General features: G+C 35.4%; 1 protein-coding gene across 2 annotated transcripts in view; it reads right to left on the reverse strand.

Annotated features, from left to right (window-relative positions):
- focad (focadhesin) overlaps nt 1-23425 on the reverse strand; it is an 80977-nt gene that overhangs the window by 38768 nt on the left and 18784 nt on the right. For both annotated transcript variants that reach the window (XM_077227824.1, XM_077227825.1), the window contains 16 exons: nt 22257-22463; nt 21796-21883; nt 19452-19642; nt 19109-19369; nt 10084-10188; nt 8616-8717; nt 6859-6989; nt 5728-5854; nt 4446-4580; nt 4298-4348; nt 4046-4129; nt 3820-3955; nt 2162-2350; nt 1879-2000; nt 1393-1485; nt 1194-1282 (listed from right to left, as the gene is read on the reverse strand). In XM_077227824.1, coding sequence (XP_077083939.1) covers nt 1194-1282; nt 1393-1485; nt 1879-2000; nt 2162-2350; nt 3820-3955; nt 4046-4129; nt 4298-4348; nt 4446-4580; nt 5728-5854; nt 6859-6989; nt 8616-8717; nt 10084-10188; nt 19109-19369; nt 19452-19642; nt 21796-21883; nt 22257-22463 — 2111 coding nt within the window. The remainder of the gene's footprint in view (nt 1-1193; nt 1283-1392; nt 1486-1878; nt 2001-2161; nt 2351-3819; nt 3956-4045; nt 4130-4297; nt 4349-4445; nt 4581-5727; nt 5855-6858; nt 6990-8615; nt 8718-10083; nt 10189-19108; nt 19370-19451; nt 19643-21795; nt 21884-22256; nt 22464-23425) is intronic.

Here is a 23425-nt window from a genome sequence, read left to right on the forward strand (position 1 = left end):
CTGTTATCTTGGAAAAAGGAGGTTGTAAAAAGTATTTGATAAAAGGAGGCAAATAATTGTTCCCAATATTTTTTGGAGAAAAACTTTTTATTTCATAATGTGATTTCCCCCCCACTTTTAATTCTTTTACTTTAATGAAAGGTTAGATTTTTGCAAATTATTTTAATAAAATATCAAAAGGATTAACAATCCAGATTTATTTTTTACAGCCATCTTTGATCATATTTACCAAGGGGGCAAATAATTCTGACCAGCACTGTATAGTTTAGCACTTTCAGAAGCTGTCAAGATATAATGAATTCATCTAAAGTGTGAACTGTAATTGGATAGGTTTCTTCAAGCATCTTAGAGACGTTGCTGCAGTTCTTCAAGATTTATTCTGTCTCAGTTTTTTCTGTTTCTTTATGTAATCCTAGATGGACTCGATGATTGTGAGATCAGATCTCTGTGTGGATTATACCGGCTGTTCTCAGACTCCTTGTGCATACATACATATATATATATACACACACACAAACACACACACACACACATAATATGAAGACAAACACACACATACATATAATAGTGTTGTCAAATCGATTAATCGCATCTAACAAATGTTTTTGTTTACAATATATATGTGTATACTATATATATATATATATATATATATATATATACATATATATATAAATATATATATATATACTTTATACTAATTGTTTAGATTTTTAGAATGCATATTAGCTTCTTTTGAATGAAAATGCAATTTCACTCTCTGGCAGTAGGTGGCGCTTATGGAGAAGCAGAAATATAGGGGTTACCCTGGTGCTCAGTATAAATGCGTATTCATTGATTGTGAACTGCTCTGAAAGAGCAAGCCTGTAGAACACGCAAGAGCGCAGCAATTTGCTTGAAACATGCAGCGCTCACAATTAAATCATAGCCTTTTTGTAATTTAATAATAACATACAGCTGTTTCACGACTCTTGTTTTTGTGTCCACAAATGTAAGACCTCTTGAAATGATAATTAGACTTTTCTTAAACAATTTAAGATTTTTAAGATTTTTTATGGCCCTAAATTTGATACAACTGAACTTTTTCTTTTTCCTTTTTTTGTCTCACGATATGGAAGAAAAGACCATCACGACTTTAACCAAAACTCCAGCTCAGTCCGCACTGTAGATGCGTCTGGATGTGTGAATCTTACCAGAGCCAGGCATAGTGCTGCTTATACTGCAGTTCCTCTGGACTCTCTTTACCCTGTTTCTGTAGCATCTCCAGCTCTGCCTTTCGACCCTGGACAATAATTACATCCAATTTAAACTCATAAATGATGGCCTTAATTATAAATGTTAGTCTTATTCTCCTATATCTGACGTGATAGTTACACAGACACACAGAATTACCTGGAGAGCCGCATTGTAAGCCCGGCTCATGAAGCCCCGCCATGCCTGAGGCAAAAGCAGAGAGCGATGCCACTCAGACGGCTGGATGTTCACCTGAGAGGAACAAAACAGCAAAACACAAAAAGTATGTGACCAATATAAAGATTTAAATTGTAAAAAAGGGTTTATACATTATGGTACGATTGTTTGCACTTCCTTTTATTGTATAGATTTTTTATTGTATTGACAAATAAATAAACATTTTACAAAATAAATAATTTCTGAAATTAGAATCTAATACAAATCACCAATGACAAAAAAGGGAATTACAAACAAACTCAAAAAAGTAACATCCAAACATTATGATAATGAAAATTTGGAAGGAAAATGTGAAAAGAATAATATAATTAATAATATTATTACATTATTATCATTTTGGGGTAAAATATAACTTTTTAAAATTAAAATATAACTTGAGTTTCATCTAATAAGTCCATGCTGAGGTACCTCGTGAATAAGGGTGGCTAACATTTGTTGATAACTTCGCCCCCTGCTGACAAGAAAGCGGTTGATTGGACGTCCATCTTTGTCAGTCTGAACTGGAAGGTCATAACAGAGTAGAAGCCCAGCTGAAAAACGATCAATCAAAACGCAAACATGTTTATTTGATACATTTAACTGAACAAACAGAAAATGTTTTACTTAAATTGTAACAAACACGCAGTCGCTAGCTATAAAAAAAATGTATGTTCTTTAATCACCAACATTAGTGAGCTGAATGCATCTGTACCTGCTAAGCCAGGTTTAAGACCCGGCTGCTTGTTCTTCTCATATGTTTTCAGCATGAAGGAAGGAATTCCAGACACCGTTTTCCCCTGGTCAGAGCGCAGGTTCCCCCCGCTCAGCGCTGAATGGTACACCCCGCGGGGCATTTGGTTCATCTCCTGCCTCACAACAGCTGTTAGGAAGGTCTCAAGGGCTGCATTAGAACACAAATTTCATGAATTAAGTAGGTTAAACAATACATTAAAAGCAGTAGTCTTTATAATAATGATAAGCCAATAATATATTCTATATTGTTTAATTTATTAAAGGACAATCCCGGCCAAAAATTAACCTGGGGTAAATAACACATGGGTACCGAGTAGACCGTTCTCTTTTCATGATAATCGAATGTACCCAGTTTTATCTTTAGTTTTACCACAGATTAGCTTATAACGCTAGTATATAGGGCAAAGAATAAGTAAAAATAAAAATCACTAGTTAATATACCACTAACAAGGCTCAAAATAGCCCCACACTAACACAGAGGCATAATTAGGGTCTCTACATGCAAACTGAAGCATTAAGAACTTTGTAAGTGTACAGAGAGTTTAATAAGATGATACTTTATGAAGACAGTACACTTCGCGTATATAGGCAGCAGCCATCTTTGGAAAACAGTCTCGACCAGTCGAACCACGTCAGTCTAGTCTGTTGTGGGCGAGTTATGCTGCATGTTTTGCTTTAAAGCAAGTACACTGACACTCACAGACATGAGTCCAATCGTGCAGCTTTTGGTAAAATTAAGGGGTCTACGATACGTAACAATTTAGTACATAAAATCTGTTCAAATTTCTACTGGCGATGTGCGCATTGACCAATTTGACAGTCGTTTAAAGGGGTGGTTGATTATGATTTAACTTTTCTAACTTTAGTTTTGTGTAATGCTGCTGTTTGAGCATAAACAACATCTGAAACATTTTTTGCAGTAACAAAGCTCAAAGTTCAAAGCAAAGGGAGATATTTTCTTTCAAAGAAATTGCTTTTTAAGGACTACAATAAACGGCTGGTAGGGGCTACACTTCCTCCCTGGTTAGTGACATCACAAACCCTAAAATCTACATAAACCCCACCCATAGGAACGCAAGTTATAGATTATCATGACAGAATATGCTAATCAATAACTAGAAGATAACTACATATAGGCTACATAAATTCATTAACTAACCATTCAGAAATGTCTACATGTTGTCACTTATTCTTGAGTCTCTCCATCATTGTCGACTCCGGTTTGAACATAAAATGCTAAAAGCTTTTGAAATTTTCAGTGCTTGTCTGTGTGAGGTAATCAAAGCTGCTAACACACACAAGCTCTTGAAGCTCCGCCCTCGGTGCCGGGAGCAGCAGCTCATTTGCATTTAAAGGGACACAAAAACTGTGTGTTTTTGTTCACCCTCAAAAAGCATGCTTCCTCATAATAACAAGTTATACAAAAATATCTGTGAGGTATTTTGAGCTAAAAGTTCACATACACACTATGGGGACATCAGAGACTTATTTTACATCTTGTTAAAAGGGCATTATACCACCCTTTTAAACGGAGGTTTTGTGTAATGCAAGTTGAGCTACATTTAAAGAACACTGACTACAAACAGTCTGTTAGTCACCATGATCTTATAATCATACCTGGTAAAATGGATTGCGGTGTGAGACAAACTAGTTTGACATATGACGCCCCTGGCACTGAAATATCTTCATCCTTCTCACTCTCATTTTCCTTCCCTTCATCGTCCTCATCAAGCTGCTTTGGTACGGGCCTGGCCTGTTAGCAAGATCACGTCACTATTATAGATATACTGTATAAATAAAAGGAAGACAGAAATAATGTGAGGACATTTTGTGATGTTCTCACCTGTTCTGGTAAGTGTAGGATGGTGTGAAATGGTTCAGGATACTCCGAGAGGGCTTTAAAACCTTGGCTTGCAACCACTGGGTCCTGATGAAGCCAAAATAGCTTTGAATATTACCGTTCACTCATCACTGGTACAGTATAAAAGCAAATAAATAACTGCTACATATAAATGGATACAAAAATGGCATGACTTTTCATTGGCTGACAAGTCCGGCCCATTCCTACAGTTCATTTGAAAATGTCAGCGCTCACCTGACTAAGAGCGTAGCCCCATAAAACACTCACTGCCTCATTTCTGAATTTCTGTAAGAAAAGGACATAGAGCCTGAAGTAATTCATCCCGTGTGCTCCACAATACCACACATCTAGCAATCAGAAACAGTGATTGGTGGTCTCGTGCCTCATATTCTTCTGTTTTGATATTTAAAGCAGGTACTAGTGCCAGAAGTTCAGCTGTGGCCTTCAGGACCAGGGGTCTGGTGTCACCGCACAGCTTAGGAGAGAGTGCCTTCCACGTCGAGCTGATATCAACTACCTGAACAGAAAGCAGATCAACAGTGTAAGAAAACCTATACATTACATTATATACACATTATATGTTCAAAGGTTTGGGGTTTGTATGATTTTAAAAAAAAGACATTAATATTTTTTTTTAATGCATTCAATTTATAAAAAAATGTCAGTAAAGATTTTTCTTCCAAGTAAAAAAAATAAAAAGTTTTCTATTAATAATAATTAGAAATGTTTCTTGAGCAGCAAATCAGAATATTAGAATGATTTATGAAGGATCATGTGACACTGAAGACTGGAGTAATGATTTCATGCATCACAGGAATAAATTACAATTTTTAAATACAGGAAACGCCTAATTATACATATTTTTTTCTTTGTTTCTCCTTTTCCCTGTTATAATATTCTGTAAAAGTTATATATTGAAATTAGGCTCTTAACTTCTTTAACATGCTTGTTGTTTCTATATATATATATATATATATATATATATATATATATATATATATATATATATATATATTTTAATATTCAAATAGAAAAAAGTTATTTTAAATTGTAACAATATTTAAAATTCTGTATTTTGATCAAATAAATGCAGTCTTGATAGCTTAAGAAACTTCTTTAAAAAATATTCAAAACATTACTGACCCCACCATTTTGAACAACAGTGTATGTTTTGCATTATTATATTTGATCACGTGCATGTATTTTTATGCCTTCCAACTTTTTTTGTCAGATAATTATCTAACTAGCTAACATAGGCTACAAAACGAATAATTTTAAATTATATTTCTAAATTTCTAAAAAACGTCTTAAAATAAAATAGATAACTATAATTGGAAAACTATATATATATATATATATATATATATATATATAAATATGTATGTATATATATATATATATATATATATATATATATATATATAAAAATATTATGTCAGGGATCGTGAAAATGTTTGCAGAGCAAGTACAAATCTACAACCCTGTACCAACGGAGCGAAAATCGTCGTTGAGCCCTGAACTGATTCAAATTTTCCTCTTCATAATAGGCAGGAGGGCACACAAGGACCAGGTTTACACAATAGTAGTTTGTAAATAAAAATGGATTTTCATATTCTCTTTCATACTTCTAATAGCCATCTCTTCACTGGCACAGAAAGACTGACCTCCGCCCTACAGAGCTCCTGTAAGCCCTGCAGTGCCAGAGCAGCAGGAGTAGCCTGATCCTTCCTGGAGAACTGCAGCAGTGTGTCCCTGATGGCAGCCAGCATGTCTCCTCCGTGCTGGTACGGCCTGGGACAACATGAGCGACAGAGTGAATGACACCAGTGTGGCAAAGCTCAGGGAACCTTTAATGGTCAACGGTTAGTGTGGTCTATAAGAGACCAATATATCAGAAGTAGGGGTGGAACGCAGTTGATCTGTACGGGTCAGTCAGGCCCCACGATTCGGCACGCATGTGATTCGTGGATTAACTGCTAAATTTAACAATCATAGAGTGAAAGTTTATAATTTGGATACGTTACGTCTTGTCATGATTAAAACAATTTTAAACACAGAAGAAGAGGTGAAAATCGGGAGAGAGAGAGAGAGAGAGAGAGAGAGAGAGAGAGAGAGAGAGAGAGAGAGAGAGAGAGAGAGAGAGGTGACGGACACATAAACACAAAATTATGTCTAAATGCCCTTTTTGGCAAGTATTCTCTAGTTTATGTCATAAGTGAACAGTTATACAGTGCACAGTTAGGAAAATACCGGATGTTTGTCAGTTTTTCCGGTCGGTGCAGTCGGTCTTAAAGTGACAGCACACAACTAATATTCCTACTGTTGTCTGTGTCATTAATATTAATAAAACAACAAAATACACTTTTAACAAAGATGAAACTATATTTAATTTCTACAGTGAACAAAGTGTTATTTTACATTTAGGCTTAATTATTCATTTCTGTACCTGAATACTACTGTTAGACTTTATAGCTTTGTCATTTAGTATTTTATAGCATTTGTTCTTATTTTATTACGGACTGCTCACTTGTTTTAAATAATGTGTGAACTTTATCAGTTAGGCTAGTAGTTTTTGATGTAGTAGTAATAAATGAAAAGCAAAGTTAGAAAAGTTTAGTTTTTTTCGCTGATCCGAAAAAGGATCCGATCCGTTGCTCAAAAACCGTAATTGATCCGAACCGTGAATTTTGTGATCGGTTCCACCACTAATCAGAAGTTAGCAAAGTGGTGGCTTAACATGCCGCACATCACACTGCTAAATGAACTCTAGTTTTGAGGGTTTGGACGAAGCAGACCTCTCTCTGCAGATGTCTCTGACACAAGCTGCTCTGGCCAATATCTGCTCCCACTGCGTATCTTTTCCAATGACCACTGACGATTTTTCAAGCTGTGACATCAGTCTCTGCAGGTCAGGATACACACGGTCCTATACAAATGGTCAAACGTATCAGAAATCTATCCTGAAAGTAATAGAACTATATGATATACAGAATAGCAGATCATACAGATACAGATATTATAGTAGGGCTGGGTACCAAAACAGATTAGCAGATTGAATCTGAATTGATAATGATTAATTTAGAAATATTTCAGTGAAATTTTTTTTTTCTAAAATACACAAATTCTTTGTGAACTAATGATGCCAACTGTAACATGACTAAATGAGATTGCTAAAATAATAAAGCTTACAGTCATTTTTTTATTTATTTCATTAATTACAGGGATCAAACCATTAAGTTATGTGGATAATTTGAATTCACTCATTTTTTTAGTAAAAAAAATTATGAATTTTATTTTTTTTTGTACTCAAATTACACATGCTAATAATATTAACAGTAATTAATTATTTTGTATTAAATCATTAGATGAAACAAAAGCCAGTCAAACTTAAAGATAATAATATATAAATAAATATAATGATATTTCATATTTTGCATTAAATTAGTAGACAAAACTAAAGTCTCTCAGACCTAAATACAATTATTGATAATAATATATAAAAATAATATTATATTTCAAAGGATAAAACAAAATGGCAAAATATGTATATATCCATTTTAAATATGAAATAATAAAGCTTAATTTGTTTATTAACAAATTATCTGTGAACTAATGACATTCCTAAAATAATAAAGTTTAATTAATATAATAATAATTTTTACTTAATTAATTACAGGGCTAAAACTATTAAGTTACATGCATAATTTTATTTCACTAAACTTTTCAGTGAAATACAATTTACATTTTTTTTAAAGTCTCTTAAATTACACACACTAATAATATTATATTAAAACATTAATTGTAATGAATTATTTTGTAATCAATTATTAAACAAAACAGAAGCCTTTCAGACTTAAATATAATAATATATAAATAAATATATTATTTCATATTAAATTAGTAGATGAAACCGAAGTCTTTTTTGGACCTAAATATAATTATATATATATATATATATTAATATAATGATATTTCAAAGAATAAAACAAAATGACAATAAATGAATATATCCATTTTAAATAAAAAAAGCAAATTATTATGATAATTTGTTTTATTTTATTTTATTTTTTGAAATATCATTATATTAATATATATATATATATATATATATATATATATATATATATATATATATATATATATATATATATATATATATATATATATATATATATATATATATATATATATATATAATTATATTTAGGTCCAAAAAAGACTTCGGTTTCATCTACTAATTTAATATGAAATAATATATTTATTTATATATTATTATATTTAAGTCTGAAAGGCATATTATCTAAATACATATATTGTTTTTAGATAATATATATATATTTTATTTAGATATATTTTAGATATAATATAATAATAAATAATAGTATATAAATATAATATTTCAAAGCATAAACCAAAATGGTAAAATGGAAATACATCAATTTAAAATACTGATTTTCAACATAAGAAATGAAGAGAATCAATGCATCATGTTCTCATAGACCTGACACAACACACAAAGAACAGATCTTAATTATTTTAGCATTAACTGCACCTGTTTTTTCCATAACAGAGTTAAGAGCCGCAGAGCCACAGGCCTCAGTCTGGATGAACTGCCCAGAGTCTGGAGAACATGAAGCACCTGCGGGATACAGAACTACAAGACAACAGAGTTCAGTCAGACACACATACACATAATGATGAACAGGACTGGATATATGCAAACTTAGCTAATAGCTTAGTTTAGTTATTATATGCAACTAACTACCTAATGCTTTGATGTTTTTAATGCTTTGGCTGTGACCTACAGGCCAGTTCGTGTTCTGCTTAGCTTTTAAATATAAGAGTATCTCAAAGATTACAAAAAGCTCAAATTAAAGACTACATTAAAGGGCAAAACACTGCCACCCCCATTCCAAGGCTGATGATAGAGTGTCTAGGCATGTAAATAACATCAGCAAAAACACCCAACATCTCCCCTCTCTCATTTATTCATATTTGAGTACAGTGTGCACTCATTGTGCAAGCTACAGAATATGTTTTTGTTGATGCAGCATTTTACTAGCAAGCCAAATGTTATAGAAGTACACACTTAGCATACAAGATTTATGAATAATATGTATTGTTAGTGGAATCAAAAGAATAACAATGGCACAGACAGTGGTCAGGCTAATGGCTGGAGTTGCCTTCAGTGCAGGTGAGCTGTTGCCATAGCAACAGAGGAAGCAAAGTATCCCAAATCCATGCAGACGGACTAGATTCATATTTCTGAGGAACTGCGCTATAAAAACCTGGTTCTGTATTCTTAAAGGGATAGTTCACCCGCAAATAAAAAATTAGCCCATGATTTACTCACCAAGTCATCCTAGGTGTATATGACATTCTTCTTTCAGACGAATACAATCGGAGTTACATAATAAAAAAAGGATTCCTGGCTCTTCCAAGCTTTATAATGGCAGTGAATTGGCATTTCTGTTTTGAAGTCCATAAAGTGCATCTATCCATCATAAAAGTAATCCACACAGCTCCGGGGGGGTTAATAAAGGCCTTCTGAAGCGAAGCGATGCGTTTGTGTAAGAAAAATATTCATATTTAATACGTTACAAAGTGAAATTTTAGCTTCCGGCCAAACAAACATACATAGTCTACTTACGCAAATTGTGACGTCGGAAGTAGTAAATATTGATATTTCATATTTACATTGCTTCGCTTCAGAACTCCGATTGTATTCGTCTGAAAGAAGAATGTCATATACACCTAGGATGACTTAAGGGTGAGTAAATCATGGGCTAATTTTCATTTTTGGGTGAACTATCCTTTTAATTGTGATTGTCATACATGTTAATACATCTTTTTAATACAATTTAATAACAATGAATGATTAGTTTTCTGCACATTTAATTTAACTTCCAACTATCTTTCCTGATAAACTTTCAAAAACAGGAAAACACATTTGCTGAAAAATATTTTTTTATTAAGTTTCTGATTTAGGTAAACAGTGCATGCTGTGGATATGATTGTACCTTGTGGGTTCCCAGTCTTGGCAGAGTATAGAGAACAGAGAGAGACAAAGCTGGATCGGACACTCTGCCCAGTTTAAACATCAGGACAGGAAGTAGACATGGCACCTAGAGGTAAATTGAAAAACAATTAAGCAAACGAAGTCTTTTGTCTTGATTTTGTTTCATTGCTCCACAGAACAGAACCACAAAACTAGCAAATCGGAGCAGACTTTTATTGTGGTTTTGGGTCACTCTTGGAGTTCTGGCATGCATTTTTCTGGCTTGTCTAGGTAGTTTAAACACTGTTCCTTTAACTTTGACCTTGGGAAATATGTTTTCAGTGGTGTCTCTATGAACATTTAGTGCCTTCGCTATCTTTTTGTATCATGATCCTTGTTTGTGAAGATGATATCTTCTCTTAACTCTTTGGCCCATTCTTTTGACTTAGCCTTATTCTAACATGCAGTCAAACGTTATACTCAACAAAACTAGCCAGTTCAGATATTTCATGTGTTCTAACTCAAGCACACCTGGTGCAACTAATGAAGCCCTTGATTAGTTACATCAGGTGTGTTTGAGACTACATCTGTTTTGCAGATTTGTGCTGTTGTGAGGGATTCTATTCAGGGGGTTGAATAATTTTGAGACTGCAGAAGTCATTAAAAGTTGCATTTTCAGTTGAATTTGGGGAAACCACTTGAAACATTAGTTGTGTTGAGATATTTCAATTCCTTTTGTTTGATTTGTCCACTACAAACAACTGTACAATTTGTCAGTAAGACTGATTTACAATGAGGGTTGAATAATTTCGATTACAACTGTAAAACAGGACGGGATGTCACAAGATGGGACCCTAAAAAGGACAGAATGCATACCTGTTTTTTCTCATCATGGGAGCTATGTGTGCAAAAGACATCTAGGTTCAGTCTTCAAAATAACAGTATGAACGCCAAACGAACCAGGACTAAATGTATTATTTTCTTTTTTGGTCCAGAAAACTAAAACTAAAAGTGTGAACACACCCTAACTGAAAGAAAACAACTTGCAAGTAAAAACTAACCTATTAAAAACTCTTTAACGCACATCTGACAAAAGCAATGCAGTATAAACAGGCCTTTAATCAAGATTGAAAACTGCTTTTAATATCCAGAGTCTAGTGGCCACACCTGAGAGAACCTGATCTCCCTCAGATCTTAAAAGCAAGAGGGGAGCAGAAAGTAGTAATTGGTTTGATGACCTCAGGGAGCTGGAGGTAGATAAGAGTGGAGGCGATTACTAATATACTGTGGAACAAGTCCATGCAGGGCCTTAAACTTGAAATGCATTGTAAAATCAATTCAAAAATGTACTGGTAGCCAAGCCATACCAGCCAGTGAATTGAGGCCAGTAAAAGAGTGATGTGGTCTCTTAGTATCAAGCAATTAAAATCAAAGTATAGCTGCCACATATTGAACCGCTGGAGTTGGAATAAGGTCAGATATAAACTACCGATCAAAAGATTTTGATTTATTATTCAGCAAGGACACATTAAATGGATCAAAAATGACAGAAAGACATTTATAGTGTTGCAGCAAATCAGAGTTTTAGAATGATTTCTGAAGGACCATGTGACACTGAAGACTGGAGCAGTAAATTCAGCTTTGCCATCACAGGAATACACTACATTTTAAAATATATTATTCAAATAGAAAAAATTTCACAATTTTATTATGAACATAAGAGACTTCTTCAAAAACATTTAATGGAGAAGTATTGAATGCATCAATAATTGTTTCTCTAAATCCTTCTATGAGAGAACAGCAGAAAGATCTAAGCTGAACAAATATCTCTTAATGTTAAAATTCAAAAACGGGGTTAAGACATTGCTGTTATGGGACTTATATTTGATTACCAGCAGTAAAAGAGCCAAAAATATTCATCTCAATATTATTTTCATTAAGCTGACAGAAATTAAATGAATCATCATCAGTCGATCACAGGGAATTCTAAACATCCCACCCTTTCAAAGAGCTCTTCAAAGAATTTAATTAAAAATGAAGGCATGTAGAGCAAAATTCAACGGCAAGACCCTTGAAAAGCACAACAGAAAAACGACAAGCAGTAAAGAAGGAACAAATTAGAGAAAAAGGGATACGACAACAAGCAACAAAAAAGCAAGAAGAAGTTAAAAAAAGATGATATTCTGAAGAATGTTTCAACAGTTTTTATCCATACGAAGAACAACATTGGATCCCAGTGACTTTCATTATAGTAAATTCATACCGGTTTGGAACAACATGAGGGTAAGAAAATTATGAATTTTTGTTTTTGTTTTTTTTGGTTGAACTTATTATTTACAGTTATGCAAAATGAAGTTCAGATGTTGTATAGCTTTGACAGCATTAGTAAAGGTATAGTTCACTTAAAAATTTAAATTCTGTCATAATTTACTCATTTACTTCCACTGTTTTAAACCTGTATGAATTTCTATCTTCTGTTAGAAACACAAAATTCTGAAGAATGTCGGTAACCAGACAGCTGAGGTTTGAAACAACTTGAGGGTAAATGATGACAGAATTTTTAAGTGAACTATTCCTTTAAGGTTTGATGATCATTCAAATGAGTTGAGAAAGAAATCAAGGCTAGAAAAACTATACAGAACAATGAAAAAAGACAAATCAGCTCAGTTTCATGATGAAGAGGTGACCATGCACACAGAAGAACGGGCTTTTAAGTTTAGAAAATAAGGAGGCTAAAATAACAGATAATCAGGAAAATCGCTCATGACTGGCTACCAAAGAAATGCCAGGGCCTATAACGCAACGAGACATGCTCATCACAGCGAGGGGCTGCTGGAGGAGGGGTGGGAGGGCAAATTCTTATTCTTCTCATCCATCTCATTCAACTTAAACCAAGCAAGACTGTCACAAGTTATCCATCTCATGCAGCGGCGAAGAACGCCAAAGAGCCGTTGGCTTTGAAGCTCATTCCAACAGTTGCTGCAATCCTCTCCAACCATCTGACTCACACCCTGTTTCTCTCTCCTTCTTTTTTTTCTCAAGCCGTTTTCTGTAGCATAAACACAGCTCGAGAAGCTTCTATAATACTAAGACTGGCCCAAGGCCAGTGTTTTCCCAGCTCAAGCAAAATAAAAATGAAAGGTATGCTTGATTTTAGGAGAAACTGAGGGGCTACAGTGATCAGTGACAAACTGGTGAAAACCTGTGGACCGTGTGAAGGACCTGGAAACGTTCTCCACCTGAATTGAGGATTATGTCCTCAAATCTGAGTGCATACCCAAGAGCTGCTTTACTAATGCATTTCGTGTTATTGGCATCAGACGAAATGCTTTGCGGTGACTGCTGGTTTATATCGCTGTCTTGTGCTCCAGGAAAACGCGGCTAACATTCCCACAAGGCCAACGTTATTCATAACCAACAAAACTGTGCCTAAACTGATCCAGATCTTTGTAGAGACAGCTTTTATTTGAGACTCTACTGAGGATGATGATTTCTGGAGGAATCTGTATCAGAGTTAGGGTTAGGGTTAGTCGACCCCATCCTCCCAGACTTAGACACATATCAAGGTTAGATCCCTTGAGGGCCAGATCAAGCCCAAGAAAAGACCCAGAACAATGCCTGTCAGTTTAAGACACTGTATGCACACTGGAAAACCTAATTACTATTGACTGCATAACTCCAAAACACCATTAAAGGGTACACTATATAACTTTTAGTGGTTAAAAAAAAAAAACTGCAAGCATTTTGCAGAAGAACATTATTTTGGTTGTTCTCCGGCTCGATGTGACTGTGGATGAATATGGTTTTCCACTGCTCATAAAACATTCACTACTAGACTTCAGAGATATAACCAGCTTGAAAATAAAATCCAGCACAGCACAACAACCACCATAAGGAAAAGACCCTTCACAAAAGTTAATGCGTTACAATGAACTCTGTTAGAGATATACATATGGCTATTTATCTGTTCAATAAAATACCTTTCTCACCTGTTCAGTAATAAAAACACCATCTCCAAACACACTTTTACAACATTTCAAATCCGTCCTTGCCATCTCTGAAAAGCCAAGCCAATGTTGGTTCTTGTTTTATTACGAGCTCTGTCACATTCTCTTTTTGCCAGCAGACTCTCTGTTCTGAGTTTTTCTAAAACGGGTGATTCCCATTGATTTGAGATTTAGCTGCTCCATGTCAACCTTTCTCACTCGTTGTGAAACTAACCTCACCATCCCTGCGTCAAAGTAGCCGGAGCAACTTCTCTTTATTTATGGATCTGACGAGACACACACGAGCGGGTGACGCATGTTCGCAATTTCCCACGAAAGCTATCCCAACAGGCCTAAAATATAAACACTTATTATAATATCCATACCATAGTGAATCAGGGGAAGACACAAACACGTTTTGGAAGAAGGATTGATGATGTGTTGTCAAATTTACACTATATTTTTTTGTTCAAAATGAATACAATTTAAATGAAACATCTACTTCTACTATGCAAAAGCTATTTAAACAGTCAACATTTTCCAAAAAGATATAAACGTCAGCAATAAACTGTAAAGTTCTCAAAATTCAAAACTACAAAAAATTGTATTAATAAATAAATCCCTCAAAGGAATAAAATATTGTGAGATATAATGATTCTGAAAAATTAGGTTGACCAGGTCTTCACAATGAGTAAACTTTAAAATTGCAGTAAAGTGGTTGAAAGCAGGCTTATTATCATTAACTAAAATTAAACTTGAAATAAAATAAACATTGACTAAATAAAAATAATTTAGTTAGTTGCCAAGGGAATGTTTCTCATTTTTATTTAGTTTGATTTAAAATTCTGAAATAACAAACAAATTATAATATATATATATATATATATATATACACACACACGCACATAAAAAAACCTAAAACTAATTAAAAAAATTAAGAAACTATAATAGAAAAACTATAATAGAAAAAAATAAAACCTAAAAATCAGTATATCATGGATACTAAAATAACACAGGTTGCAAGTAAAAGTAAATCCAGATATGCAATTAAAATATTATTAAATCACAAATGAACCTCTAAAGTTCAGGCTAAACATTAGGATAAAGACAATCACTGTGTAAACTTTATTTGCCCTAATAGTTCTCAATTTATCAAAAAGTATACAAAATATAAAGTCGCTTCAGAAGAGAGCTTAAAATGAACAGGGCACAAGAACACTAATTATAAACTAAGAAATTATTCACTAAACAACATTGACTACATTATACAGAACTACAAACCTTACTGATTCTAATCACAACAATATACACGTCCCCAGTCTCCATGCTTTTAACACATGATGTAAAGCAAGGGCTTATTGATATTCCTCCCAGCTGCAATGCTCAACTGGAGATGTGCAAAACACGCTCAATAGTGCTCAGCCTTAATAGCCTTAATAAGGTTTAATCATGCAATATTTCTCTTGTTGCCAGACAGAACTGCTAGTGACAGTGTGGCCAATCGAATCAAAGCATTGTATACGGGATTCAAGGAAAGTGTTTCTAAGACGGTTAATAAATGTGCAAAGACGGCATGTAAAATACATCATGTAATACATCTATCCTAATTTATCTTTAGGATTTGTAAAGCAATTCCCCAGACAAGCCACTCCCTAACAAACCCCCACTAACCAGGAATAGCGGATCTTTCCCTCCCTTGAGAAGATTTTTAACCCTTCGAGAAGGGACACCATGGCAGTTGTTCTAACCTCTAATTGGAGATTAACCCCTCAGCATCCCTCCCTGAAAGATGACAGGGGAGAGACGTGGCCCTCGGAAACCAGCACAACCTCTGACCCCCACAACAAGCCAATTAACAGGCTTAATGAGCGGAGATAGAAGAAAGAGTGGAAACCAGAGAAAACAGACTGGTACAGAGATTGACTCTTGAGGAGAGAGCAGGAGAGTAATAAATGATTAATAGGTCAGAAAGATTATTTTATATTTTGCACAAGGCTGCATTTATTTATTTTTGGGGGGGGGGGGGGGGGGACAGCAAAACTATGAAATATTATTTCAATTTAAAATTTCCCATTTGAATATATTTTAAATGTAATTAACTCCTGGGATTAAATGCTGAATTTTTAGCATCATTACTCCAGTCTTCAGTGTCACATGATCCTTCAGAAATCATTCGAATATGCTGATTTGATGCTCAAGAAATATTTCTCATTATTAACAATATTGGAAACAGTTGTGCTGCTCATTATTTTTGTGGATGCTTTTTTCAAGATTTATGAATGACCAGAAAGATCAAAAGAACAGCATTGATTTGAAATAGTACTTTTTTGTAATGTTATAAATATTTTTACTGCCTTTTGTAAAATTGTTTGACAATTTAATGCATACATTCTTTAATGCAAAAAAAACAAAAAACTTACTGACCCCAGACTTTTGAATAGTACAGTAAATCTGGCAATGGTGTATGTGTATATAAACATATATAAGCAGTATGAAAAATATACCTTGAATATGTTAAATAAAATACATTAATAATTTAAGCAAATGCACTCCAAAGCACTAAAGCAATTGTGGTCTCAGAAAAACATCAAAGACAGAATGAAATTTTGTCAGAATATGGAAGTTGTGTGTGGAGTGATGAATCATAATAAAACACGAGTTGCATGGTGATGCTCCAGAGTGATGTCTTCAAAAATCTGCTGAGAAATATTATAATAAATGCATCTCTACCACAGGGAAACATGGAGGAAGAGTGTGATTGTGTGGGGAGCTGCTGGTATTGGTGAGCTACTTCACCTCGAAAAGCCATAGGCATATTTCCCATATTGCTTTTCACTAAATTAACACAAGGAAGAATTACTATCTACATTTATATTCACCCATATAACAATAAATGGCAATATTCTATTTAACTAAAATGTTTAATATATGAAATGCCACATTGGGACTTCAATGGACATTTTTGAGTGATGACGCAAATGAATCATTGAATCAGTTCATTGAAATGGCCAGTTTGAACTGATTCGTTGAAATTATTTTCACTCACTGTTTGTGTTACTGAAATTTAAATAAGATATACTATATAAACATCTCTTAACACTCATACTTGCATATTGTGAGACAAGGAAAGGCCGTAAAATTAGTCTAATTCTAGTAAACCTAATGGTCAAATAAAACACATATAACATAAAATCAACTCAATCATTTCTATCACCAGCAGAATAACCGTCCTGTGAGCATTCAATAAATCCCCAGCCCTAATCGGAAAGCAGCAGAGAGCGAATCTCAGCATCCAGCCAAGGCCTCTAATAAGGGCAATAAGGGCCCGTGACAGATGATGCATATTCTTCCTGTTATGTGGTCACAACAGTCCTGCAGGGCTGCACATCCTCCCTCAGGTCACACGCTTTCCATGCTCTTGGCTACCAGTCGTTCTGGTCTCATTGAATTTGTGTCCATGCGAGCCCTAAGGTGTTCTGTAATGAATGTAAGTGTGGAGTACAGGTCTACTTACCATGATATACACCTTCATTTAGCATTTAGCTTAAGTAATTACTGCTGCGGTTCCTAAGGCTGAGCATGTTGCCTAGTAACACTGACATCGGGATAATGGATAGAAATGAAAGCTTTACTATGAGTGGATTTTTTCCCCTCCAAATGGTGTTCTTTTTATAAAAAAATAAATCTGTCACTCAAGGAACAATGTGGTGCTCTTAATGTGTAAAGGACTGTGGTTTTTATCATTTCAGCTAGAGAACTGTTGTACAGCCTCTATATGTTTTGTGCAAATCCTTTATAGTCCTAAAACCAAATGAAGGCCAATCAATTATGTATATAAAAACTATAAAAAGATGAACAGTTATGCACAATAGTTTTTGTCTAGGTATAGGTAGTTTGTCTAATTTGTTTCCATAACTCATTTTATGTTTCCATCAAATTTTAGTGAATCTCAAAATGAACTAACTTTTCATAATGTATATTACCATGCTGTGAATTAATTTTAAAACTGTTGATTCAAAGTTTTTGTGTTTTATTTTAATTTATACCACGTTGAATCACATACTCTCTTTCTCCTGCTCTCTCTCCACTCGAACTCACACGCACAGAAACGTTTTGTTAGCGCTGCTATGAGGATTTTATCAGTACAATACTTTAGCAACTTAAAACCTACATGACATTTCTCACTAGCGAGGTAATAATGTCGCTGTTCTTGAAGCAGATAAACTTAAAATCTTGCTATTAGTAGAAACGCTGCTGCCAAACACTGACAGACGCACAGACTCACAGGTAATTCATGCCTAACCTCTCTCTCTCTCTCTCGCTCTCTCTCTCTCTAATAACTGCATTAGTCTGCTATCAATGGCTCAAGTCTGCGTTACTAGCTCTAAAATGACGTTTTGGAATTGGCAACGGAGGTTTAAGATGAGATGCATAAGAGATTAGTCCTACACACACGAGTGTTTTAAGGACAAAAACCTGACAAATGTCTTAAAATACATCATCTGATTCTGAACAATGTTTTGAGGTTTGGTAACCACAGTATAAGTAGAATAATTGACTCTGGTCCGTTGAATTATTAGAAAATTCTCCTCAGTTTTGCGTCGCAGCCGCATTCTGCCTCAGGTTTGCATTATTTTCTAATAATTTAACTGCCCGTCGTAAATTATTCCTTACTTAATCGATTAAACAGAATAGAATTTATTCATTTAATGATTCTCAGCCTTTATCATCATAATTATTGGCAGGATCATATTTGATGTCAATGTCAGCACGAGCATTCGTCAAAATTTGTCAAGATGAATAAGGGAATTTGAAACAAACAGTGAGAATTTTCACTTTTGAGTGACCGATTCCTTTAACTCATTGCCGGCCCAAGACTTCTGGGGGCCCTACACATCTTGCGAACTTTGCGTAAAGGGAGGACCGGCACACTCATGAACACTGGTGTGGTTAAATATGAACCCCTCAACTTTTTGGTTACCTTGTAGATTTAACTACTAAATAATACAGAACTGCAATACAGCAGAATCACAAAACTAAACGTTGAGATGCAGACTTTACCTTAGCGGGATCGGCCTCGGCGATGGCAGCAGCTGTGTCCAACGCTAACCTGCAGAGATCCCCGTGACTGCTGACGATAACATGGGAGACCAGAAGACAAACGGTATCCGGGACGTGTTCACAGGCAGGGAGAGACGACTGCAGGGAGTAAAGCCATTCCACAGAAGACATGGAGTCTAGGGAAATTCGCTTCAGGACGCTGGTGGACACTTGAAGCTCGCTGTACCAAGTGCTGAGAGGCAAACTCAGCTGAGTGGAGTCCTGTAGAGGCAAGCGCAAAGTCCAGTATCACACAATACTTTGAAAACACTCTTCTAAATGGGTGCATAATAATTTGTGCTACCTCTTTCCGATCGGAGGGTTCTCTTTGGACCATTTGCAACAGAGAATTGGCCAGTTTAAGGTTCTTCAAGTGCGTTTGCGTGTCCGTCAGGGCTTCCATGAGGCTGGAGCAGGACAGCACCTGTAACAAGGGCATCACCAGCAAAGATGCACCGAAGGGAGGCGGCACCTCAGGTTGGACAATCTTCACAGCTAGCAAAGAGACAAAAGAAGTTATAGTTAAAAACTCTAACTTAATGAATACAATAACAATAGCTTTTTACATTTTGTGAGTGAATGTGAATGGTGCTTGCCTGTGCAAAACGTGCCACCATCAAGCTAGGGTGATGTAGAGGTTGCTATGGTGTTCTAAGTGGTTGCTATGGTGTTCTAAGTGGTTGCTATGGTGTTCTAGGTGGTTGCTTAGGCATTGCTCTGGTCTTGCTTACAGGCCCATGTCAAAAGAGCCCATTCCCAAATCTCTATAATATTCTGGAAGATAGATATCAGTGTTACAAGCAGCGGGTGGGGCTGAGAGCCGTGAGAATGGAGCGAGTGAGCGAGCCTGAGGTGTTAATGAGCGGAGGAGCTACAGAAGGATAAAAGGAGGAGTGTCAATTGTGCAAGACGAGAGAGGACCCGGCCTGGACCTTATATTGTGGTCGCTGTCCGATGAAAACAGCATATGTCCATTTTGCCGATTTTGAGATTTTTCGACGGATCAGCAAACGTTTGTTTTTGACAACTGTTCTCAAGTTTATTATACATTCACAAAATTACGGTAGGACTGTGCAAACAAAATATCAGTCTAGCATTGCCATGTCAGTGTATTGATTCATTGTCCCTTCATAGTTTGCAAGAGACATTTAATAAACTGAGCGTATTTAATAAACTGAGATGCAGGCTATTTAATAAACTGAGCGCATTTAATAAACTGAGACGTGGCTATTTAATAAACTGAGCGTATTTAATAAACTGAGACGTAGGCTATTTAATAAACTGAGCGTAGCCTATTCATCTGTCAATATGAAACTCGACTTGGTCATTCTAATTAATGATCGAAAGAACACGTATCGACCACCGTTACTGTAAAATATGCACGTATGTCCATTTAAACTCGATTTTGGTCAGATGTGTATTATATCATTACACTGGCAAGAATATGGTTACATTTAAAGATGCCGTACCAAGTATGAAACGCTACGTTCAAAATTACGGTGTTTTTTTCACTTCCTGAAAAGTAACCGTTTTGGACATACGTGAGTTTCATCGGGCAGCGACGTTGTGTTTTATTTATGTTTGTGAGACAGTCATCTGCGAAAGGGTGCCGCTTTACTTTTGTTTTGTTGTTTATTTTTGGATTATGTTTTATGTTAAAAGTTCGCTTGTTCACGCCTCCTTCCTCACAGGGCCTTTAACATTGCTACAATTAGGTGTGTCTTTCAATTAAATTTTCTGTGGGATTTTTTGACATGTTGAGAAATGCTGTTTTCTGCAACGGAAAAGCAATACACTTCAAAAGGATGAGGACTAAGGATGGTGATGGCGCAGTGGATTAGACACATGCCTTTGGTGTGAGAGACCCGGGTTCGAATCCACTGTGAGACACGAATTTGTCCCTGAGCAAGACACTTAACCCCTAGTTGCTCCAGAGGCGTGTGACCTCTGAAATATAGCAATTGTAAGTCGCTTTGGATAAAAGCGTCAGTTAAATGAATACAAATGTAAAATGTAAATGCTGAAAAAAAAATACGGTAAAACCAATGCCATCGTTCCAGCTTATATCACTGTGTGTAGAAGTGTTCAGGAAGCCACTGGAGCTGAAATTGCAGACACATTCTGTAAGCGTTAGATGTCTCACAACAGACTGGGCCTTCTGACCAATCAGAGCAGATTAGGCTCTTGGAAGGGAGGGGTTTAGAGAGACTAAATCTTTGAACGAATCGTTTCAGACACAGTGAGAGAAGAAGTGATGCTTCAATGTGTATTATGAAGAAAATTCATGTGTTTTTGACCTTGGATGCATGTAAAACCTATTGTAAGAGACATCCACAAAAAAGGAACCTTTAATATAGCATATTCGAGGCATTTTAAATCCCTAACCTCAAGTATGAGCCTTAAAAGCCACCACTAATAAATCATTCCCACTTTTTGATGGAATTTATTCTGAAATAACAGCTTTTTAGTGAGCCTAAAGCTTCTTATTGGTTTGATTGTATATGTTGGAATCAGCATGACAACTCGGTAAGACAAAGTAACAAAACAACCCTTTCAATCTGTGCAAAACTGTCTGTTACTAGCATGTTCTGTGGAAATCAAGCTATCCATGTCAATATGATGTGTTCAGATATCGAGAGGGTCTTTACCGAGCTCTAGGAGAGCAGTTTGCTGAGAGGTGGAAGCGCTTAGCAGTAGAAGCGAGATTCCCATGATCACTTGCTCAGGCGGGAGTTCCTACAGTTAGATAGGGCACAATCAGACAAACGGTTTGACACAGATGGAGCCTCTGAGGGAAAGCTGAATGCAAATCGCTTCGAGCTAGAAAACGCTGTGCAAACAAAACCATTATAAAGATGAGAGGACAAGATTTGTTGAGATCACACTGTGCGCGTAACTGTAGCAACGAAAAAATAATAATGTTGCCTTTTTCTCTTTTAAAATAATGCCTTTTTGAATCTGCATTAATCTGTAAATTAATGCAATTAGACAGCATTGATTTGAAGAGAGATAACCATTTCTCATACTTCCATAATACTAGTCCAGTTTGTACAACTTCACTACACCACCCATATAAAATAAGACTATAAAATATAATGTGTGTATTCACCACTGCATGTGCAGGTATTATCTGGTGGAGTGTGTGAAGGGGAGACATCAGTTCTCCCCTCAGATGAACACTGAGCTGACAGGCACACAGGAGCTGAAGAGACAGCTGGGTCAGTTCCTTCCTCCAGAAGCCTGGATCAGTGAGCAGAGCCGCCGTCAGAGATTCAGCGAACGAGCTGAACTCCACCACTGCTGTTACACTGTCCACCTGATGGGGCACAGGATGAAGACACTGATTGCATGTCGGGAATAATGTGTAAACTAAGTGTGAAAATGTTTAAAGGGCTAGTTCACCCAATTTTTAATTTAATTAAATATTAAAATAATATGAACTCACCCCATGTCAATACAACGTACACTACTGTTCAAAAGTTTGGAGATTTGTATTACCAAGGCTGCATTTTTTTGTCAAAAGTATAGTAAAAACATTAATATTGTGAAATATTATTACAGTTTAAAAAAAAAACGTTTTCTATTTCAATATATTTAAAATGTAATTTATTCCTGTGATGGTAGCCATTATTCCAGTCTCCAGTGTCACATGATCCTTTAGAAATAATTCTAATATTATTATTTTATTATTATTATTATTATTACAGCTGAAGATGATGCTTAATATTTTTGTGGACACTTTTTTCAGGATTCTTTGATGAATAAAAAAGTTTAACATTATAATGTCTTTACTCTCACCTTTGATCCGTTTAATGCATCCTTGCAGAATAAAAGTATTAATTTCTTTCAAAAAAAAAAAAAAAAAAAGTTTTGAACAGTAGGCACCCTTAAAGGTGCAGTAAGCGATTTCTGAGAAACACTGTTGAATTTACAACCAACACCCAAACAAACACATTGCTCCGCCCCCAAAATAACGAACACGCTATGCAACGACAAACAGCCGGAGCATCAGACAGCTTGTGCAAGTATGGATGAATCAGCTGTGATTCAACAAAAACAAAAGTATACAACAGCAAAAAAAAACAATGTTACTCGTGTATGAGGGGTAACAATGCAACCTCGGCATCTGTTTTCAGGCCTTCCCGCTCTCTAACATCTCTCCAGCTGGTAAGCTTTTCTAATATTTTGTGTCCTAAAGCTCTTGCCTGATCTAACCCTTCTTTTTTCAATTATATTCATCTGACCTCTTCTTCTTTGGTAATGTCTCTCAGCCATCTC

Source organism: Siphateles boraxobius, unplaced genomic scaffold (genome assembly GCF_051911475.1).
Source record: "Siphateles boraxobius isolate OS27281-9 unplaced genomic scaffold, OSU_SipBor_1 130, whole genome shotgun sequence".
NCBI lineage: Eukaryota > Metazoa > Chordata > Actinopteri > Cypriniformes > Leuciscidae > Siphateles > Siphateles boraxobius.